The 22,032-nt window shown below is 55.0% G+C and overlaps 1 protein-coding gene across 5 annotated transcripts; it reads left to right on the top strand.

Annotated features, from left to right (window-relative positions):
• Window positions 1-1,341: 1,341 nt before the first annotated feature.
• On the top strand, window positions 1,342-20,454 carry NECTIN2 (nectin cell adhesion molecule 2). 5 transcript variants are annotated; one of them, XM_038767347.1, is made up of 9 exons: window positions 1,342-1,637; window positions 10,468-10,845; window positions 11,715-12,008; window positions 12,656-12,773; window positions 13,201-13,349; window positions 17,390-17,543; window positions 17,754-17,820; window positions 18,961-19,047; window positions 19,356-20,454. In XM_038767347.1, exons 1-9 carry the CDS (start codon window positions 1,574-1,576, stop codon window positions 19,572-19,574), a joined length of 1,530 nt encoding a protein of 509 aa, XP_038623275.1. In that variant the 5' UTR covers window positions 1,342-1,573; the 3' UTR covers window positions 19,575-20,454. The 5 variants fall into 5 exon arrangements, with proteins under 5 accessions (XP_038623275.1, XP_038623280.1, XP_038623278.1 ...); XM_038767350.1 differs by having other exon boundaries at window positions 1,343-1,637; window positions 17,757-17,817; XM_038767349.1 differs by having other exon boundaries at window positions 1,343-1,637; window positions 17,757-17,820.
• The last annotated feature ends 1,578 nt before the right edge of the window (window positions 20,455-22,032 follow it).

The raw sequence follows: 22,032 nt of genomic DNA, 5'->3' as shown, positions 1-22,032 counted from the left end.
TGTTTGCTGTGTGACTTCGGGCAAGCACCTTAACTTCTCTGTACCTCAGTTTCCTCATCTGTAAAATAGGAATGAAGACTGGGACACGTGGGATAACCTAATTACCTTGTATCTACCCCAGCGCTTAGAACAGTGCTTGGCAAATAGTAAGCGCTTAACAAATAACATCATCATTATTATTATATTCTCTGTGCCTCAGTTCCTTCATCTGTAAAATGAGGATTAAGACTATAAACCCCACGTGGGACAACCCTATGGCCTTGTATCTACCCCAGCGCTTAGAACACTGCTTGGCACATAGTAAGCGCTTAACAAATACCATTATTATTATTATTATTATATTCTCTTTCCCTCCATTCCTTCATCTGTAAAATGGGATTAATACTGTGAGCCCCACGTGGGACAACCTGATGACCTTGGGTCTACCCCAGCGCTTAGAACAGTGCTCGGAAAGAGCCCGGGTTTGGGAGTCAGAGGTCATGGGTTCTAATCCCGCTGACTTTGGGCAAGTCACTTCACTTCACTGTGCTTCAGTGACCTCGTCTGTCAAATGGGGATGAAGACTGTGAGCCCCACGTGGGGCAACCTGATCACCTTGTATCCACCCCAGCGCTTAGAACAGTGCTTGGCACACAGTAAGCGCTTAACAAATGCCATAATTATTATTATTATTATTATACCGAAGCAGTGTGGCTCGATGGAAAAGAGCGCGGGCTTTGGAGTCAGTGGTCACGGGTTCAAACTTGGCTCTGCCAATTAGCAGCTGTGTGACTTTGGGCAAGTCACTTAATTTCTCTGTGCCTCAGTTACCTCATCTGTAAAAGGGGGATGAAGACTGTGAGCCCCCCGTGGGACAACTTGATTACCTTGTATCCCCCCAGCGCTTAGAACAGTGCTTTGCACATAGTAAGTGCTTAATAAATAATAATAATAATGATGGCATTTGTTAAGCGCTTACTATGTGCAAAGCACTGTTCTAAGCGCTGGGGGAGGGATACAATGTGATCAAGTTGTCCCACGTGGGGCTCACAGCCTTAATCCCCATTTTTACAGATGAGGTAACTGAGGCTCAGAGAAGTTAAGTGACTTGCCCAAAGGTCACACAGCAGACTTGTGGCGGAGCCGGCATTCGAACCCACGACCTCTGACTCCAAAGCCCGGGCTCTTTCCACTGAGCCACGCTGCTTCTCTTGAAGCATCAATAAATGCCATCACTATTAGTATTATTATTATTATTACCAGCGCTAGACAAATACCGGAATTGTTATTAGTAGGGCGGGGCTTCGGACCAGGGGCGAGGCTGGGGCGGGGCCTGTTGTCGGTGAGCTGCGCGGGGAGAGGAGTGGGGTGGCTCGGTGACGTCGGTGGTGGCCCACAGTGTCCGTGGCTGGAGAGGCCGGAGGGACGGACAAGGAGGCCAGGACCGAGAAACCGAGGAGGGCCGAGCCGGGCCAGGCCAGGCCGGAGCCGGGAGAGGCCGGAGGCCCGGGACCACACCAGGCCGGGCCGGACCAGCCCGGGGGAGCCGGTCCTAGGGCCCAGGCCCCGGGGCCCCGCGGGCGGGGACAGCCCCATGGCCCTCCCTCCTCCTCCTCCTCCTCCTCCTCTGCTGCTGCTACTGCTGCTTCTGGGAGCCGGTGAGAGACCCCCCCTCCTCCCCACTCTCCCTTGTTCCCTCTCGGGTCTTCCCCCTTTTTCCTCCTCCCCTCCTCTCGCCCCTTCTCCAGGATTTTCTAACACCCCCCCTGCCCCCTCCAGCCCCCCGGCCTCCATCCCATTCATTCATTCATTCAGATTGAGCGCCCACTGTGTGCAGAGCACTGGACTAGACGCTTGGGAAGGACCGGTTGGCAACAGATGAAGACGGTCCCTACCCAACAACGGGCCCAGGAGGCGAAGGGATTAGTTAAGGTCTGTCCATCTGTGATTCCGCCTCTCCTGTAGAGGCTGAAAGGGTTAAGCCGGGGTCTTGGAGCCCCCTCCCCCCAGGAATGCTCGGAATGCCCCCCGGGGAGAGGGGCGGGGGGGGCTCGGAGAGAGAAGAAGCGCCACCCGCGCTCACCCCCTCTCCATCCCCTCCCTGGTTTCCTTCTCTGAGCCGAGACTGGACAGACTCACTTGTTCCAACCGGCCCTGTTTCGAACTCGGGACTTGGGGCGGTGGAGAGGGGAACTGGGGGCAGGGGGCTGCCGGAAAGGGGAAGGAGGCCCGGGGGTCTTTGACGAGAGTGCAGGCGGAGCTAGACTGGGAGCCCACTGTTGGGTAGGGACCGCCTCTATATGTTGCCAACTTGTACTTCCCAAGCGCTTAGTCCAGTGCTTGCACACAGTAAGCGCTCAATAAATACGATTGAATGAATGGAGGAAAGACATTCGGATCCGGAGGGAGCGAGGGAGTCCGGGCTCCTGGGTTCCTCGTAGCGGGGCGGCGGAGCAGGTGTGACATTCCCATCGGGAAGTTTTCTCGGTTTCGCTTTCGTGGAGAAATCTCTCCTCGTCATTCCCTCCCGCCCTTCCTGCCGGGCCCCGGGGCGCGGCTCCTTGGGCCTGCCGGTCATTCCGACTGTCCGGTCACCTCCCCTCCCGCCCCGCGCTCTGGTTTCTGTATTTGTACATATTTACTACCCTATTTTATTAAGGATGAGTATGTAGCTATAATTCTATTTATTCTGACGGTATTGACACCTGTCTACTTGTTTTGTGGTCTGTCTCTCGTTTCTAGACTGTGAGCCCGTTGTTGGGTAGGGACCGTCTCTCTGTGTTGCCGACTTGGACTTCCCAAGCGCTTCGTCCAGTGCTCTGCACACAGTAAGCGCTCAATAAATACTATTGAATGAATGAATGACTAGTTTCTGGCTCTTATCTCCCCTCCCCCCGGCTCCCGGCCGGTCCTTGCCTCGTCTCCCCTCCCGCCCTCTTTCCCTCCGCCTTTGTCCTAATGGGCCCGGGGCAGGGGGAGGGGAGAGGAGAGGAGGGGAGCGGGCCGTTTGTGTCTCTTCTTCATTCATTCATTCATTCAATTGTATTTACTGAGCGCTCACTGTGTGCAGAGCACTTTACTAAGCGCTTGGGAAGTACAAATCGGCAACATATAGAGACGGTCCCTACCCAACAACGGGCTCACAGTCCTTCCCCTCCCCTCCACTCCCACCGCGGAGTCCGGGCCCAGCCGCTTGTCAGCAGTGTGACTTTGGGGAAGTCACTTCTCCGTGCCTCAGTGACCTCCTCTGGAAAATGGGGATTAAAGCCGTTAGCCCCATGTGGGGCAACCTGATTGCTTGTATCATCCCCAGCGCTTAGAACAGTGCTTGGCACATAGTAAGCGCTTAACAAATGCCATCATTAGTATTATTATTACAACGGGGGAGGGGGAAAGGACTCGGAAAGTTGCAGGTGGCGGTGACTCCGGCTGGCTGACCGTCCCCGCAGCCCCCTGCCACTCCCGGGTTTGTTTTCCTCTTGGGCAAACGGGGCTGTTTACCCGGAGCGGAGGGGCGGGACTCCTGGGTCCCGGGAGGCGGATGGTGGCGGGGGGGACAGGATGCCCGGGTTCTGGAGCCGGGGGAGGGGGAGGGAAGCGGGTAAGAAGGAGGGGAGAGGCAGGTGCGGGGGGGGGGGGGAACAGCCTGGTGCCCCCCCCTCCGTCCGCCCTGCGGGAGGAAGTTGGATGAAAGAGGACGCTGCCTGTTGCCAAGGCGACCCATCTGACCCCTCCCGCCCTATAATAATAATAATTTTGGTATTTGTTAATCGCTTACTATGTGCCAAACACTGTTCTAAGCGCTGAGGTGGTTACAAGATGATCACGGGGTGTCCCACGGGGGGCTCACAGTCTTAATCCCCATTTTCCAGATGGGGGAACTGAGGCCCAGAGAAGTGAAGTGACTTGCCCCAAGTCACACAGCTGATAAGTGGCGGAGGCGGGGTTGGAACCCAAGACCCCTCCCTGTACCCCACCCCTCCCATCGGGGGGAGCCCCATCTGTCCCTGCCCCCCACTCCCCAACCCCGTGTGCGAGAAGGCCCGGGACGGGGAGGGAAGAGCCACAGAAGGGCTGGGATGAGAGAGAGAGAGAGAGAGAGAGAGTGTACACGTGTGTGTGTGTGTCCCTCCCTCGCCTGTCTCTTCTTCAGTTGGGCCCCCGGCCCCCTCCCCCCTGCCCTCATCTCTCCCCTCCCCACTCCCCTCGGGGCTGCGGGGGCCTTCGCCTCATTCACGCCGTGCGGATGGGGCTGACGGACCGGCCCGCGCCGTCGCTTCTCGTTAGGCAGGCCGGACCTGGGGCCCAGGGCCGGACCTGGGGCCTAGGGCCGGGGCTGGGGCCGGGCCAGTCGGGCCCTCGGGGGTGTCGGAGTTGGGGGGGGGGGCGGACAAAGGCGAAGATAGGCGGGGCGGGGGGTCGGAGGAGGAGGGGGAGACCAGGCGGGATGGGGAAGGTCTGTCTGCCCACGTAGAAAGGAGCAGAGGAGTGGAGGGGCACCCTGCAACACAGCCTGGATCTGGGGACACACATCCACCCCCCCCCCCCCACACCCCGCAGACACGCAGGGAAAGACACAGAGCAGGCCATGGACACACACAAACACACACACACACACGAACCCACAGCACATCAAGCCCCCTTCCATCCCCCTCCACAACCCCTTCAGCCATGCAGGGACACCCACAGAGTGGACCAATGCCAGACAGACTCCCTGATTCTCCTTCCTGCCCCTCAATATGTGTGTACGCGCCCGCGCACACACACACACACACACGCACGCACACACACACACACACACAGGCACATCAGACCCCCTTCCATCCCCCTCCACAGCCCCTTAAGCCATGCAGGGACACCCACAGAGTGGACCAATGCCATCCCCCCCCCCCCCAACCCCTTCAGCCATGCAGGGACACCCACAGAGTGGACCAATGCCAGACAGACCCCCTGACTTTCCTTTCTGCCCCCCAATCTGTACGTACGTACGTACGTACACACACACACACACACCACACACACACACCCCCCCCCCCCCCCCCGCAGACACACACAGAACAGGCCATGGACACACATTAGACCCCTTCCATCCCCCTCCACAACCCTGCAGCCAGAGTGGACCAAGGCCCGGCAGACAGACCCCCCCCCCCCCGACTCCTCTTCCTGCCCCCACTCTGGACCCCCCCCACACACACACAGCACACACACACAGCAGACCCTTGTCTCCCACTACCCAGCACCCCGACTTGCCCTTTGAAGGCTATGTATGGATGGATCCCCGAGCCCCTCCTTTTCATTCTTTCATTCAATCGTATTGAGCGCTTACTATGTGCAGAGCACTGTACTAAGCCCTCCTTCCTTCCCCGCCCCCCGGTTGCCGCTTTCCCCTCTCCCCTCCCCCACCCGTGCTGCATTTTTAATGCCGGCTGCTGCATGGAAGTGGGGCAGGAGGAGGCCGGACTCGGGTCTGAGACTGTCTGAGCTCGCAGTGGCGGGGGGACATCGGAGAGCACAGAGAGGCAGAGGAGGCTGCCCTTCAGAGACAAAGAACAGAAGCGGCCTGACCTAGTGGATAGAGGCCGGGCCTGGGAATCAAAGGTCCTGGGTTCTAATTCCGACTCAGCCACTTGTCCACTTTGTGACCATAGGAAAGTCACTTCTCTGGGCCTCAGTTCCCTCATCTGTAAAGTGGGGATTGAGACTGTGAGCCCCATGTGGGACAGGCTTGTATCTACCCCAGCGCTTAGTACAGTGCCTGGCACATAGTAAGCGCTTAATGACTGCCATAAAAAAGAGAAAGAGAGGGAGGGAGAGAGACCCACACATCAAGGACAATGCAGAGATCATCTTCTCACTCCCTTTGCTTCCCCCTAACCCCCACGGCACTTATGTATATATCTGTAATTTTATTTATTTTTATTGTTGTCAGTCTCTGCCGCCCCTCCCTCCCCACACCACGCTGTGAGCTCGTCGTGGGAAGGGACTGTCACTGTTTATTGTTGTACTTTCCCCAGCGTTTAGTACAGTGCTTTGCACACAGTAAACGCGTAATAAGTACGATTGAATGAGTGACTCTAAACGGTTTATCGGGTCTCTTGGCTCCGATTTGCTCGTACCTCCCCCAGCGCTTAGTATAATGCCTGGCACACAAAATGGGTCACAAATACCAGTATTATTTTTGTTGCTGTTGGTGACCGTCAGAGTGATACATTGGGACAAAGTGGCAAAGTGACTTAGAGATGCAAAGAAAGCAGGATCCGTCCAGTCCTCCCCACTACCCTAGGCCCCCTCCCAGTTGCCCAGGCGGGTCACGGCCCCAAGCCCCCTCCCCGAGGCCCCGAAACCGGTTCCCGGATGTCCGGTCTGCCAGGCCGGGGCGGCTGGTGCTTGTGGTTATTATCAGTAATTAATTAATTAACGAGGAGGCTGAGGCAGCACCTCGAAGGGAGCTCTAAACCCTTGAGCTCAGCCCGGCGTCTCCACCACGCCCTGGCGGGGGAAGAGGGGGTCGTTAATGCTGGTTTATGAGAGGGGGGAAACTGAGGCAAGGAGCTGCAGCTCGGAGGCTGAGACGGGTGAGAAGGAAAGAGGTTGGGAAAGGGAACCCAGGCGATTGGGTATTCTATTTATTTTGTTAATGTGTTTGGTTTTGATCTCTGTCTCCCCCTTCTAGACTGTGAGCCCACTGTTGGGTAGGGACTGTCTCTATATGTTGCCAACTTGTACTTCCCAAGCGCTTAGTACAGTGCTCTGCACACAGTAAGCACTCAATAAATACGATTGATTGATTGATTGATTGATTAGGTTCCTGGTTCCACCCCTAGGTTCCCTGGCCTCTCTGCTGTTAAATCACAAAACTCCACACTTCCCAACCTCTGGCTCTTCCCACCCTAGCCCCATATTCCCTTCCCTTCAGTCACTCAGTGATATTTATTGAGCGCTTACTGTGTGCAGAGCACCTACTAATCGTTTTGGAGAGGACAGTATAACAAGAGCTGGTAGGTGGTTCCGGTCCACAAGGAGCTTAAAGTCTGGAGGGGGAGACAGACATAAATAATAATAGTAATTTTGGTACTTGTTAAGCGCTTATGTGCAAAGATGGGGAGGATACAAGGTGATCAAGTTGTCCCGCGTGGGGCTCACAGTCTTAATCCCCATTTTACAGATGAGGTAACTGAGGCACAGAGAACTTAAGTGACTTGCCCAAATAACTAAATTACCAATATATGTGCTGTAGGGCTGAGTGTGGGGTGAATAAAGGGTACAATCGAAGTGCAACGCAATGCAGAAGGGAGTGGGAGAAAAGGAAATAAGGGCTGAGTTGAGGAAGACCTCTTGGAGCAGATGTAGTTTTATTAGGGCTTTGAAGGTGGGGAAAGTGTTTGTCTGACATAAGAGGAAGGGAGGGAGTACAGTAGAGTAAGAAGACATGAAAAACATTAAAACCCCTTTTAATACTTGTCGTAACTTTGATATTGTAAGGGAAACAACCTATTGTCCTGTTTTCCTTATTCTTAGAGGAAACTTGATTTAACCCAAAGGATTGTGGGCAGGGAACATATCTTGCCCTGTGCCAAGATGTTTTTGGGGGTGGGGAATTCATTCATTCATTCATTCAACCGTATTTATTGAGTGTTTACTGTGTGCAGAGCACTGTACTAAGCGCTTGGGAAGTACAAGGTGGCAACATATAGAGACGGTTCCCACCCAACAGCGGGCTCACAGTCTAGAAGGGGGAGGCAGACAACAAAACAAAACATATTAACAAAATAAATAGAATAGTAAATATGTACAAGTAAAATAAATAGAGTACTAAATCTGTAAAAGCATATATACAGGTGCTGTGGGGAGGGGAAGGAGGTAGGGTGGGGGGGGGATGGGGAGGGGAAAGTAATTTACAGAATGGCGGGAAAGTGTGAAAGGAAAATATTTGTTGAGTGCTTACTGTGTGCGTTCAAATGTATTGGGTTCTGACTGTGCAAACACTGGACTAAGCGCTTGGAAAGTACAATTCAGGGAATGTTGCTGCGTGGGCTAGTGGGTAGAGCTGGGAGGCAGAAGTTTCTGGGTTCTAATTCCACCTCTGCCACTTGTCTGCTGGGTGACCTTGGGTGAGTCACTTCCCTTCTCTGGGCCTCAGTGACCTCATCTGGAAAATGGGGATGGAGACGGTGAGCCCCGTGTGGGATGTGTCCGACCACATTTGCTGGTATCCACCCCAGCTCTTAGAACAGTGCCTGGCACACAGTAAGCGCTTAACAAATACCATTATTATTATGTCTACCAATTCTGTTATATCGTACTCTCCCAAGCACTTAATACAGTGCTCTGTACACAGTAAACACTTCATAAATGCACCTGATGGATTGGTCCTTGTCCTCAAGGAGCTTACAGTATAGCCTGAGAGGCAGACACTAATGTAATTTACAGAATAGCGGGAAAGTGTAAAAGGAAAATATTTGCTGAGTGCTTACTGTGTGCAGAGCACTGTACTAAACGCTTAGGAAAGTACAGTTTAAAAGAGTTGGTAGACACGTACCCTATGCACAAAGAATTTAATCGATCAAATCGATGGTATTTACCGAAGGCTGACTCAGCTCATTGTAGGCAGGGAATACGCAATGCAATATGTCTACCAACTCAGTTACAGTGTTATATTGCATTCTCCCAAGCGCTTAGTACTGTGCTGTACACACAGTAAGAGTTCAGTAAACACAGTTGATTGATTGATTATTATGTGCAGAGCCCTGAACTAAACGCTTGGGATAGTACAATGTGACAGAATTAGTTTCTTGCCCATAATGAACGTACAGTCTAGAGGGACGAGTTTACAGGCTAGAGGGGGAGACAGACTTTTAAATAAATTTGTTAGGGACGTAAGTGCTGAGGGGCTGATGGTGGGGTGAATTGATCAATTGAATAAAGTGTAGTCCCCCTCCTACCTCACTTTGCTACTTTCCTACCCAGGCCGCACACTTTGGTCCTCTAATGCTAACCTTCTCACTATATCTCCATCTCTCTGACCTCTCTCCCACGTCCTACCTCTGTCCTGCAACTCTCTCCCTCTTCACATCCGTCAGATAATTACTCTCCCCAATTTCAAAGCCTTATTGAAGACACATCTCCTCCTAAAGGCCTTCCCTGACTGAGCTCTCCTTTCCTCTTCTCCCACTCCCTTCTATGCTGCCCTGACTTGCTCCTTTTATTCATCTGCCCTCCCAGCCCCCCAGCACTTATGATTTTATTGATTTCTATTAATGTCTGCTTCCCCCGCTAGACTGTAAGCTCGTTGTGGGCATTCATTCATTCAATCGTATTTATTGAGCGCTTACTGTGTGCAGAGCACAGGGAATGTGTCTTGTTACATTTGTTCTAAGAAGCAGCGTGGCTCAGTGGAAAAGAGCCCGGGCTTTGGAGTCAGAGGTCATGGGTTCAAATCCCAGCTCTGCCAATTGTCAGCTGTGTGACCTTGGGCAAGTCACTTGACTTCTCTGTGCCTCAGTTACCTCATCTGTAAAATGGGGGTGAAGACTGTGAGCCCTGCGTGGGACAACCTGATCACCTTGATAACCTCCCCAGCGCTTAGAACAGTGATTTGCACATAGTAAGCACTTAATAAATGCCATCAGTATTATTACTCTCCCAAGTGCTTAGTACAGTGCTCTGCACCCAGTGCTCAGTAAATATGATTAACTGACTGACTGCTCCTCCCTCCCTGGTGTCATCCCACCTCCCCCTCACCCCCCCATCCCCTTTCTCTTCCCATTTTTCTCAGCCCGACAGGAAACCAGTGTGGAGGAGGGCAAGGGGGGCAGGATGGGGTGGGGAGGAAGCGTGTTGGGGGACCTTGGGCTGCCACCCCCTAAACCTGTCACCAGCTCTGGCCCGGACCCAGGTGGGCCAGGTGGGAGGAGTGTGATGTCAGGCCCCGGGGATGGGGAAGCAGCCTCTGTTCTCTCCTCCCTCTCCTCCCCCAGCCTCTCCGTTCCCACACTCTCCATCCACCCCCATCCCCATCCCATGCTGGCTCTCGGTCCAGGCCGGGTGGTGGTGGTGGTGGTGAGGGATGGGTGGAAGGGGGAGGGGAAGGGAAACAGACAAGGCCACAGGGGAACAAGGCTGGTATTGTTGGAGATCGGGTACATTCTGACCCAGGTGTGGGGAAGGAAGAGGGCCGGGAGCCGGGGGTCTGGGTCCCAGAGAGGAAGGGGAGTCCTGGTATGGATGGGTAGGAAGCATAACCGGGGGCTGGAGGGGTAGGACCCCAGGGTCCTAAGAAGGGGTAGAGATGCCAGTCTGTGCCTTAGGCCTTGGGTAGGAGACAGGATGGGAGTGTGGAAGGGTCTCTCTGACCTCATCCCTCATCCCTCATGCTTACGTGCCCCATCTACAGCTCTTGTCCTCCCCATCTCTCGCTCTCTCTTCCCTCTGCTTGTGCCTCTTGGCCAGCAGCCCCTGACTCTGTCTCTCTGTTCCCTGCCCCACCAGGTGCCCAAGACCTGAAGGTGGAGGTGACTCCCGAGGTGCGGGGGCGGCTGGGGGGCACCGTGGACCTGCCGTGCCGCCTGCTGCCCACGGGGCCGGATGTCAAGGTGTCCCAGGTGACGTGGGTGCGCTGGGACGGGGTCGGCAGGAGCTACAGCGTGGCCGTCTCTCATCCCGAGCATGGAGCCAGTTACCCGGACCCCGAGACCGATGGGCGGCGGCTGAAGTTCCTCTCGGCCGGGTTGGGGGGTGAGGCCGCCCTGCGCGATGCCACCCTGCAGGTGCGGGAGTTGCGGGCTCAGGACCAGGGCAATTACACCTGCGAATTCGCCACCTTCCCCCGGGGCAACAGCAAGGGGGCCACCTGGCTCAGAGTGGAGGGTGAGTCGGGGGTGGGGGCCGGCAGGATGTGGCCCCATTGTCCAGCTCCGGGAGTCCAGCAGGGTGAGGGGTGGGCGAGGGCAGCGGTGGGTGGTGGGCGAAGGTTGGGTTAGGGTTTGAAAGGCAGCGATTTTCCTGGATTCTAGACTGGGCGTTCTTCATGCGCAGGGGCTGCCTTCTATGTACCAGGTAAAGCGTTCTGCACAAATTTAGCCGATCAGTCAGTTAATGGTATTTTCTGAGCGCTTACTGTGTGCAGAACACTGTACTAAGCACTTGCTTGCTGTAGGAAAGGAATGTGACTGCTAACTCTGTTGCATTGTACTCTCCCGAGAGTTTAGTACAGTGTTCTGCATATCATAAATGCTCAATAAATATGATTGATTGATTGATTGAAAGAGGACACTCAGATATACAATAGAATCGGGTAACGGGCAGACCAGGGGCATTGAGGGTGAGGCCTTGGTGGCTGGGAGGGGCGCGGGGAGCCTATTGTATCCAATATTGAGGAAGGAACTGGGCATAAAGATGCCCCCATCCCGAAGGGGGCAGGCATGCCTGGGTCAATCAATCCATCAATGGTATGAATGGGGTGCTTATTTTATGCAGAGCACTGCACTAGAACAATACAACAGAGTTGGTAGACACATTCCCTGCCCACAATGAGCTTACAGTCTACAGGAGGAAAGGGTCCTGGGAAGGAAGCTGGGGCTGGAGCAGGGGCTGGGCTGGACCCCTACATTACAGTCTAGAAGGGGAGGGGGTCCTGGGAAGGAAGTTGAGGCTGGGGTTGTGAGGGGGCTGAACCCTTGAGTTCAGAGATGAAGTTCATGGCCTCTTACATGTGTCTTCCCCTGCTTCATGTCCAGCTGAACCCCGGAATCAGGCTTGGGCCCAGGAGGTGACGCAGGGCTCGCTGCCCACCACTGTCACCTTCTGTGTCTCCGCTGCGGGCCTCCCGGCCGCCCGCCTCTCCTGGTCCACATCCCTCACCTACAAAGCCAAGGTCACCCAAGAAGAGCTGCCTAATGGCACCGTCACTGTCACTAGCCAACTCACCCTGCTGCCCACCCGAAGCATCCATGGGCAAACCGTCACCTGCAAGGTGGAACATGAGACCCTGCAGGAACCCCAGATGCTGCCTGTCACCCTCGTCATACGCCGTGAGTGACCACTGCTTCTTGGGGGTACTGCCCATGTTGACTCTCTGCCCATGCAAGTGCCCTTCTCTCCTGCCTCCTTTCCCTGCTCTCCCCTCCTTTATGTCACCTCTTTTCCTTTCCCCGGTGGCCGGGAGGGTCAGGCTGAAGGATGGGGACTCAGCCATCAGGGCTGGGGCTGGGATTTCTGTGATATTATTCCCTCTAGGAGCCTCAGTTTCCCTGGAGTGGTCATGTACGGGGGTGGGGGGGTCTCTCTGAGGAGATCACCTGCAGGGGGAGGGGGAATCTCTCTGGGGAAGTCTCCTCTGAGGTACAGCATGGTATAGTGGGTAGCCCACAGGCCTGGGAGTCAGAAGGTCATGGGTTCTAATCCTGGCTCTACCACTTGTCTGCTATGTGACCTTGGGCAAGTCACTTCACTTCTGGGCCTCAGTTCCCTTATCTATAAAATGGGGGTTAAGACTGTGAGTCCCATGTGGGACAGGGACTGTATCCACCCCAGCGCTTAGTACAGAGCCTGGCACATAATAAGTGTTTAACGTACCATCATCACTATTATTATTAGAGGAGGGTGTGTCTCTCTGGGGTGGTCACTTGCAGGGGAAGGGTGTCTCCCTGCCTCTTACCCCCTCCCCTTCCTTTGGCAGACCACCCCGAGGTCACCATCTCCAGCTATGATGACAACTGGTTCATCGGCCGCAGCGATGCCACTCTGAACTGTGATGCCCAGAGCTACCCAGAGCCCACAGTCTACGAGTGGAGCACGTGAGTCCCCTGGCCCCGGACACCTGGGTTCCCGAGGGGAGGTTTGGGGAGCCAGGGGCTGCTTGGAGAGCTGCAACTGGGGAGGAGAGAGACGGTTGGGAGGGAGAGCCGAGGACAGAGTGTGAGAGGGGAGCGGGGACAGTACAACTGGCTCCCAGGCTGCAGCGACACAGTTCTAGAGTGGAGCGAGGAGCTGGGGGGCAGCAGGGCTGCGATCCTGGGGTGCTTGGAGGAGAAGGAGCTGGAGGACAGAGCGGGAGGCTGGGACTATGAAGTGAAAATGGGGAAAGCCCAGAGGTGGGAGGAAGGATCCTTGGGTCCTGGGAAGAGGGCTGGGAGTTGACATGGGAGATAAGGGGACAAGGGGCCCTGGTCCTCCCCAACCTCTCCATCACCTCTCCCTATTCCTCCCCCCTCCCACCACCAGACTGTTGGGCCCCCTCCCCCCAACAGTCGTGGTCCAGGGCTCCCGCCTCGTCGTTCACACCGTGGATAGTCAGGTGAACACGACCTTCGTGTGCAGCGCCACCAACGCCGTGGGCACCGGGCGGGCCGAGCAGACCATCCTAGTCAGAGGTGAGGGGTTTAGGGGGGCCGGAGATGCGGGGGGGGGGGGTCTTGAGAGTTGGGGGAGAGCCTGGGTGTGGGTCTGCATGGGGATGACTCCCTTTATTGGTCTCCTCTCCTTTCTGCCTGTCTCCCTCGGTCTGGGTCTCACTCGTTCACTGGAGTGGGGTGGGGGTTGGTGCAGTTGTCTTGGAGAGGGGAGGGGGTTCAGACCTGCCATGCTGCTCTTGAGGTTCCCTTCTCTCCTCCCTTTTTTCCCCATCTCACCTCTCTGGCTGGAGGTGGGGGAGGTCGGTTGACCTGGGCATGGTTGGAGAGAGGAGAAGAAGTGGGGGCCTAGGGTGGGCAGGGCCAAGGTACACTGACCTGCTGGAAATGTGGCCATGAGGGAGAGAGAGACAGACAGACAGACACACACACACACACATACACACACTCCCCTCCCCCGACAAAACAGAGGCAATGCACATAAATGTACACAACCATCCCCACAAAAACCCAGAAACTCATGCAGAAGAGGTACACAGCTATGCACAATATTGATAATGTTGATGATAATAATAATGGTATCTGTTAAGAACTAACTATATGCCAAGCACTCTATTGAGCCCTAGGATAGGTACAAGATACATATGTCAGACAAAGTCACGCCAGCATTCACAGGCCACACATCTCCCCCCCCCACTCATTCATCCACAGTCACATAAATGACCATGAACCCCGGGTCTAAAGGAAATCAGGTGGTGAACCTAAGAGAAATCATCTCTGGGCTTTCTAGGTTGGGCTGGAGAGGAGGTTTATGAGTTTGGCTGTGGGGAGCTGTTGATAGGAAAGGGGGAGCAGGGAGCATGCTGGGAGGGGTCTGCGCCTGTCTGGTGGGGGACAATGGGGAGGGGCGTCGTGGGTGGTACGGCTGTGCCCTGTTTGCTCTGCCCCCGGTCTGCTCCTCCCAGAGAGCTTGGGTCTCCCATCTCTCCCAGCTTCTGGTGTCTCTGTCCCTGACCGAGGCCCCTTTCTCTTTCCCTCGGCCTCCTGGCTCCTCCCAACCCCATCTCCCCCGCCTGCTCCTCCTCCTGCCTTCTCTCCAGTCTTCCCCTTTCCATGTCCCCAAAATGTAACCCTCTCCCCCTTTTCCCATATCCCTGACTCTTCCCTCTCGCTGTTGCCCCAACTCCCGTTTTCATTTTCTTTTCTCCCCCTGCGGCCTTCCACCTCTCTTTGCCTCTCTCCTCTGGCCTCCCTCTTCCCGCTCCCCTCCAGCACCTTGGAATAACTCTCTCACCTCCCCCCACCTCCTCATACCGATCTCTCTCACCCGCCCTACCCTCCCAGGGGACCCCAGCTCTCTGGTCTTGCCCACCTCCCTTCCCCAATCCCCTTGCCCCAGAGTCTCTCTCCCCTGACCCCCCTCTCCCGTGTGTGTCTCTCTTTCTCTCTCTCTCCCCCTCCAGACACACCACGGGCCTCTTCCCAAGTGGGGGCCGTGGTAGGGGGGGCCGTTGGGGGGGTCCTCCTGCTGCTCCTGCTCCTGGCCGGGGGGGCGGCCGCCTTCATCCTGCTGAGGAGGCGGAGGAAGAGGAGCCCTGGTGGTGGTGGCCGTGCTGGTTCCTATGACCCCAAGACCCATGTGTTCGGGAATGGTGCCCCCCGGGGCCCTGGCTTCTGGCCCCCACAGACCCCCGGACGGGGAGAGGAGGAGGAGGAGGAGGAAGAGAAGGAGAAGGAGGAGAAGGAACAGGAGGAGGATGAGGGGAAGGAAAGTCTGCTCCAGGGGCCAGGGGGGGAGGACGACATGGAGTCTCAGCAGGACGGCTCCCTCATCTCCCGCCACGCCGTCTACGTGTGACCCTGGATGCCCAGCTCCCCCGACTCCTAATCTGGGGTCTCCTCCTCTCACCCCTGTGTGGAGGCGGAGCGGCCCATCCATCTCCCCATTTCCCATGGCCCCGAACTTGACTATGGAGGGAGGCTGGGCAGGCCTGACCCCCTCCCCACCCTCTCCCGCCCCTCCGGGGCTGTGGGCAAATCCTGGACTCGTGCCCTTGGCTCTCCCCCAGCCCCCCAGTTTTTTGGGGGGCAGAGGTATCGGGGACTGGGAGGGGGAGGCTCGGGGTCTGGGCCTATTCGGAAGGGGATGGCAGGACTGGAGTGATGAGGGTGTGGCATTGAGAGACACTATATTTTCATACCGGCCTCGACCCCATCATGACTTCCCTTCGGGAACTTCCCGGGCAATAAAAACCTCGGAAAGGAGCTGGGGGGTGCGTGTGATTTATTCAATGCCCCTTTCCCCTACCCTTGCTTCCGCCTCTCTTGCCCCCACTCACCCACTCTTGCCCCCATTTGCCCACGAGAAAGGCATCCAGGGAGGGCAGTGCTCTGCACACAGTAAGCGCTCAATAAATACGATTGAATGAATGGAAAGGTGGGTGGCTTTGGGTGCTGGAAGGGGAGAAGCAGAAAGCTGGGTGGGAAGGCGACTGAGTCCCTGGGAAGCGTCACATTCCTTCCTTTCCTGTTCCACTTCTTCCCTCCGCCCTCCTCTATTTACTCCTCCCCCTTCTCTCCCCCGGGGTGATGGGGGGAGGGGAGAGACTGCAGCCTGATCGGTGATTCCCGGGAGACGGTGGGATGGGGGTGGGGGGGCGGAGGAACGATTAACCCGTTAGTTTCTGCCTTAGAGAGTGTTAACCTCTTGGCTCCCGGAGGGGGTCTACTCCCTCTCTCGGGGCCCACCCCTCTCGGGAGTTTCCTTTTATTTGGGGGGAGCGGGTGGGGGTGCGGATTAAGCCCCACCCCGTGACTCAGTGGGACCGGAGGTCAGGACGCCTGGGTTCCTGCTCGGCTGCTTAGAGCCCCCTGCTGTGTCTGCCTGGGGCCCAGAACTGGGGGGGTGGGGGGAGAGGAAGGGGAAAGAGGGGATGCAGGGCTGTGGGATCCAGTCTTCAGAACCTCCAGTCCTCCCTGGCCTTGCTGAGGGAAGGGAGGAGCATCTTGGGATGTTCTCCATCCACCCTCCCATCATCATCAATCGTATTTATTGAGCGCTTACTGTGTGCAGAGCACTGTACTAAGCGCTTGGGAAGTACAAGTTGGCAACATATAGAGACAGTCCCTACCCAACAGTGGGCTCATGGCCCTGGAGGGTGGAGTAGTCCTTTGGGGATTGATTCAGCCACAGCTCATTGGCAGGGTCATTGTCCTCCTAAAGCCCTGATAAACGCCTGGCCCCTGCCCCTTCCCCCTCATTTCTCCCAGCCCCCTCCCAACCAGGGCTCCTGGTTCCTTCCCTGCCCCAGCTTCCTCCAGGCCTAGTACACTGCCAGGGGGTATTTGTTAAGCACTTACTATGTGCCAAGTACTGTACTGGTAGATAGAAGTCTGACAAGTCGCTGTCCCCCATGGGGCTCTCGGACTGGAGGCAAACTCAGTTACTCTGGCCCAGCTAATGCTGGTGTTTATTAAGTGTTTACTATGTGCCAAGCACTGTGGTTGATACCGGATAATCGGATCAGACACACCCTGCCTCATGCCCAGTTCAGAGTCTAAGGGGGAGGGAGAACAGGTGTCATCCCTGGTGTCACGGGAAGCATTGTGGCTCACTGGAAAAAGCCCGGGCTTTGGAGTCAGAGGTCGTGGGTTCAAATCCCGGCTGTGCCAATTGTCAGCTGTGTGACTTTGGGCAAGTCACTTCACTTCTCTGGGCCTCAGTTACCTCATCTGGAAAATGGGGATGAAGACTGTGAGCCCTCTGTGGGACAACCTGATCACCTTGTAACCTCCCCAGCACTTAAAACAGTGCTTTGCACATAGTAAGCACTTAATAAATGCCATTATTATTATTATTATTATTATTATTATTATTATCCCTATTTTATGGAGGAGGAACTGAGGCTCGGAGAGGTAAAGTGACTTGTCCAAGGTCACATGGCAGGCAAGTGTCAGAGCCAAAGGTGAAGGGAGAGGAGGAAAAGGAGGGAAGTGCAATCAGGTGACGGTCAGCAGCGCCAGGCCCGGCCCTCCTGACCACCAACCCCCCATTCCTGCAGAGAACCCCAACCCGGCTGGGTCCGGGGCCACCGGTGGCATCATCGGTGGCATCATTGCATCCATCATAGCCATGGCCGTGATTGCCACCGCCGTCCTCATCTGCCGGCAACAGCGCAAGGAACGGAGTCCCCAGGGAGACTCTGAGGAGGATGAGTGAGTAACCACCCCCCACCCCCAGTGCTTCTCTCCGCCCCAGCGCCCCTGCCCCTCAGGAGGGAAGTCGGCCTGAGCTGAGGGTACAAGAAGAGGAGAGAGCCGGGTCTGGGTCCAGTATGGGCACATCCACGGGAAAGGGCTAAGGCTGGCGGGTTGGGGAGGGCAGGAGGCTCTTCTTTACCTCCTTAACCGTGCTTTCTTTCCCAGCAGCCTCGGGGGGCCCCCTGCCTACAAGCCCCCACCTCCCAAGGTGAAGCTGGAGGAGCCCGAGGTGGTGAGACCAAGCCTTTCACCCCCTTCCCTCTGCACCATCCTCCCTCCCCCCAACACCCCACTTTGCACTTTCCTCCTGTCCGAGCTTCAACACCCCACTTTGCCCTTTCCTCCTGTCCGAGCTTCAACACCCCACTTTGCCCTTTCCTCCTGTCCGAGCTTAGCTTGGTGCCATACTCCATCCCTGGCCTTTGTCTATGCTCTTACTCCCCCCTCCTTTTTTATAGTATTTGTTAGGTGCTTACTATGCCCCGGTTCTAAGCGCTGGGGTAGATACAAGACAACCAGGTTGGGCACAGTCCCTGTGCCACATGGGGCTCACAGTCTTAATCCCCATTTTACAGATGGGGTAACTGAGGCACAGAGAAGTCAAATAATAATAATGATGGCATTTATTAAGTGCTTGCTATGTGCAAAGCACTGTTCTAAGCGCTGGGGAGGTTACAAGGTGATCAGGTCCCACGGGGGGCTCACAGTCTTCATCCCCATTTTACAGATGAGGTAACTGAGGCCCAGAGAAGTGAAGTGACTTGCCCAGAGTCACACAGCTGACAATTGGCGGAGCCGGGGTTTGAACCCATGACCTCTGACTCCAAAGCCCCTGCTCTTTCCACTGAGCCATGCTGCTTCTCTTGCCCGAAATGACTTGCCCAAGGTCACACAACAGACAAGTGGCAGAAGTGCGATTAGAACCCAGGTCCTTCTGACTCCCAGATCTGTGCTTTATCCACTAGAGAAGCAGCATGGCTCAGTGGAAAGAGCAAGGGCTTGGGAGTCAGAGGTCATGGGTTCAAATCCCGGCTCTGCCACTTGTCAGCTGTGTGACTTTGGGCAAGTCACTTAACTTCTCTGTGCTTCAGTTACCTCATCTGAAAAGTGGGGATTAAGACTGTGAGCCCCCCGTGGGACAACCTGATCACCTTGTATCCCCTCAGTGCTTAGAACAGTGCTTGGTGCTTAGAAAGCGCTTAACAAATGCCATAATCATCATCATCATGCTGCTAGTCCCTCTCATTGTTCCTTCCCCTCTCCACCTGGGACTTGCTGGGGGCCGGATGGGGACTTTGCAGGGGGGGTGGGGGAGGTGGGCTATCCTGCCCTTGGCCTCTGGGCTTGGCCTGACCCTCTTCCCTTCCTTCAGCCCCTCCAGCTCTACTCCCTAGATAACTGTGATCACGCCCCCCTGAAGACCCCGTACTTTGAGCCAAGTGTTTCCACCACAGAACAGGTATCTGGGCTGGGATTTATTTCTATTCATATCTGTCTCCCCCTCTAGACTAAGCTTGTTGTGGGCAGGGAATGTGTCTGTTACACTGTTCTATCCTACTCTCCCAAGCACTTAGTACAATGCTCTGCACACAGTAAACGCCCAATTCAATTGCATTTACTGAATGCTTACTGTGAGCACTCAGGTACTTAGTACTAAGAGCTAGGGAGCATTCAATAAATACAATTGATTGACTGACCAACTAGCTGGGAATGGTGGGCTGGGGGATGGGGCGGCGGGATCCCTTCACTCTTCCTTCCTCCCTCCAGGATACTCCTCGCTACCACGAGCTGCCCACATTGGAGGAGCGGGTCGGGGGATCCGGGCTAAGGGGCCCGGAGCCGCAGGAGCTCGGGGAGGAGGAGGAGGAAGAGGATGAAGACGACGATTACCTGGACAAGATCAACCCCATCTATGACGCGCTGGCCTTTGCGGCAGCCGAGGCCTACCAAAAAGGCTTCGTCATGTCCCGGGCCATGTACGTATGAGTGGCCGGGGAGGCTTCAGGCAAGGGGTACATCTCCTCTGAACCCCCCCACTCTTCGGGGCTACTGAACGGGCCCTCACGGGGCATCCTCTCCCGTTCATGACTGCCCTCGGCTCTCCGCCATCCCCCTGTGACCTCTCTCCCTCTAGGGCCCATGGAACCCCACTCTGCTCCCGACCCTCGTGACCTCATCCCTTGGTGCTTCTGCTCATGATCTGCACAGCCCCCCGACCCTCTCCCCCTCTCTGCCGCTCCAACCTGAGCCTTCCTCCAGCAGCAGAGAGCCCTCGCCCTCTCCCCGAGCCATCCCCTCCCTCTCTGTTGCTCCAACCTGAGCCTTCTTACTGCAGCAGGGAGCCCTCCCCATCACCCACCTGCTCTCTCCCCAACCTTCTCCCGTCCACCTGCGGACTTTTAAGCTTCTCCTCCCGCAGGCGGGAGATTTGGGGTCTGGACACCTTCCTTTCTGCCCCTGCTTCCAACCCCTAAGGGTCCTGGGCAGACCCTGCTGCTCCTCAAGGGGTTGGGCCCAGTGCCTTAAGGAGATACTTGACATTGTAAACCATCCCCAACTCCCCCTTCCCCCCTATAAACGCTCCTCCGAGTGGCTTGTTTGCCCCTTTCCCATCCCAGAGTGGAGAGGGAGGGAGGTCTAAGCCAACCATTATTAACACTGTTGACTATCTTCCCTGAGCTGCAGTGTGAGGAGGACTGGGGATTAATCTTGAAGAGCTGGGGAGGGGGGAATCAAAGTGGTCTGACCCATTAGCCACTAAGGGAAAGACAGAGGGGAACGGACTCAGGGGGTGTCCCATCCCGCCCTCCAGAATTGCACAGGTTTGTCACTGGTGTTTCCTACAAAATACATCTTTGTACTCTGACCCGAGGCCTCGGCTACTTTGTGGAAGTCAGGAATGGAGGGGACCGTGAGCTACTCCGTTTGTGAGACTGTGGGGGTAGACTGTGAGCCCGCTGTTGGGTAGGGACCATCTATATGTTGCCAACTTGTACTTCCCAAGCGCTTAGTACAGTGCTCTGCACACAGCAAGCGCTCAATAAATACAATTGAATGAATGTGTGAATGAATCAGTATGTATGGAGCACCTATTGGGTGCAGAGAATTGTACTATTTGCTTGGGAGAGTCCTATCAAGAAGCTTACAACGTGTCCTATTAATATTATGTCATATTAATGTCTGTCTCCCTCTCTAGACTGTAAACACATTATGACTAGAGAACACTTCCGCTAATTCTGTTGTAGCGTACTCTCCCAAGTGCTTAGTACAGAGTTCTGCACATAGTAAGTGCTCAGTAAATATAATTGATTGATCAATTGATTATAAAAAGAAGGCATAATACCTGCCCTCAAGGAGCCGTCGGCCTAATGGGGAAGACAGAACACATGCAAAAAATGTGGACTGTAAAACTAGATAAAATGTTGACACGTCAGAGGAGCAAAACTTGGCGCAAACAAAAATCAGAAATACACTAATGGGTGGTGATAATAGTATTTATTGAGTACCCAATGTGGGCAGTGTGCAGTGTACTAGGGGCATAGGAAATTGTGACACAAAGAAAAGACACAGTCCCTGTTCACAAGGGGCTTCTAATAGGGGAGATGCAAAAATATTTACAGTGATAATGAGCATAAGATTACGCTATACTCTGAATTCTCTAGTACATACCAGCAACAATAATAATCATGGCATTTGTTAAACACTTACTACATGCTCAGCACTGGGGTAGTTCCAAGGTTATCAGATTAGACACAGCCCCTTTCCCACAGGGGCTCACAATCTATTTTATCCCTTATCAGTACGCACACAGGCACTCAACATCACCGATCTAATGAATTAATTCCTATCCTCAATGTATGCGGGGGTTCTGAAATGATAAGGGAAATAAGACACCTGTACCCATATAATAAATAGGGCATTTGCTAAGCGCTTACTATGTGCCAAGCACTGTTCTAAGCACTGGGGTAGATACAAGGTCCCTATCCCATATGGGGCTCACAGTCTTAATCCCCATTTTACAGATGAAGTAACTGAGGCACAGAGAAGGTCACACAACAGACAAGTGGCGGAGCCAGGATTAGATCCCACGTCCTTTGGCTCAGAAACCCGTAGTCTTGCCACTAGACCAGAGTAAGATATAGGGAGGAAAAGGTCCCAGATGCCAATACATAGAAAAGGGGTGAGGGAAGGGGGAAAATCAGGAAATCTACCAGATAATAATAATTATGGTATTTGTTAAGTGCTTACTTTGTGCCACACACTGTACTAAACGCTGGGGTGGACACAAGCAAATTGGATTGGACAAAGTCCCTGTCCCTCATGGGGCCCACAGGTCTCAATCCCCATTTTACAAATGAGGGAACTGCGGCTGAGAGAAATTAAGTGACTTGCCCAAGGTTACAAGGAGACAAGTGGTGGAGTCTAGATTAGAACATGCCTCAGT

This window comes from Tachyglossus aculeatus, chromosome 26 (assembly GCF_015852505.1).
Source record: "Tachyglossus aculeatus isolate mTacAcu1 chromosome 26, mTacAcu1.pri, whole genome shotgun sequence".
NCBI lineage: Eukaryota > Metazoa > Chordata > Mammalia > Monotremata > Tachyglossidae > Tachyglossus > Tachyglossus aculeatus.
Note: the sequence above shows the minus strand (reverse complement) of the source record. Positions and strands in the feature narration are given on the sequence as shown.

Coding starts and splice junctions, on each gene's coding strand:
- NECTIN2 (XM_038767347.1), top strand. CDS start 1,574: ATGGCCCTCCCTCCTCCTCCTCCTCCTCCTCCTCTGCTGCTGCTACTG. Junction 10,846..11,714: donor CACCTGGCTCAGAGTGGAGG/GTGAGTCGGGGG, acceptor CTTCATGTCCAG/CTGAACCCCGGAATCAGGCT. Junction 12,774..13,200: donor ACAGTCTACGAGTGGAGCAC/GTGAGTCCCCTG, acceptor TCCCACCACCAG/ACTGTTGGGCCCCCTCCCCC.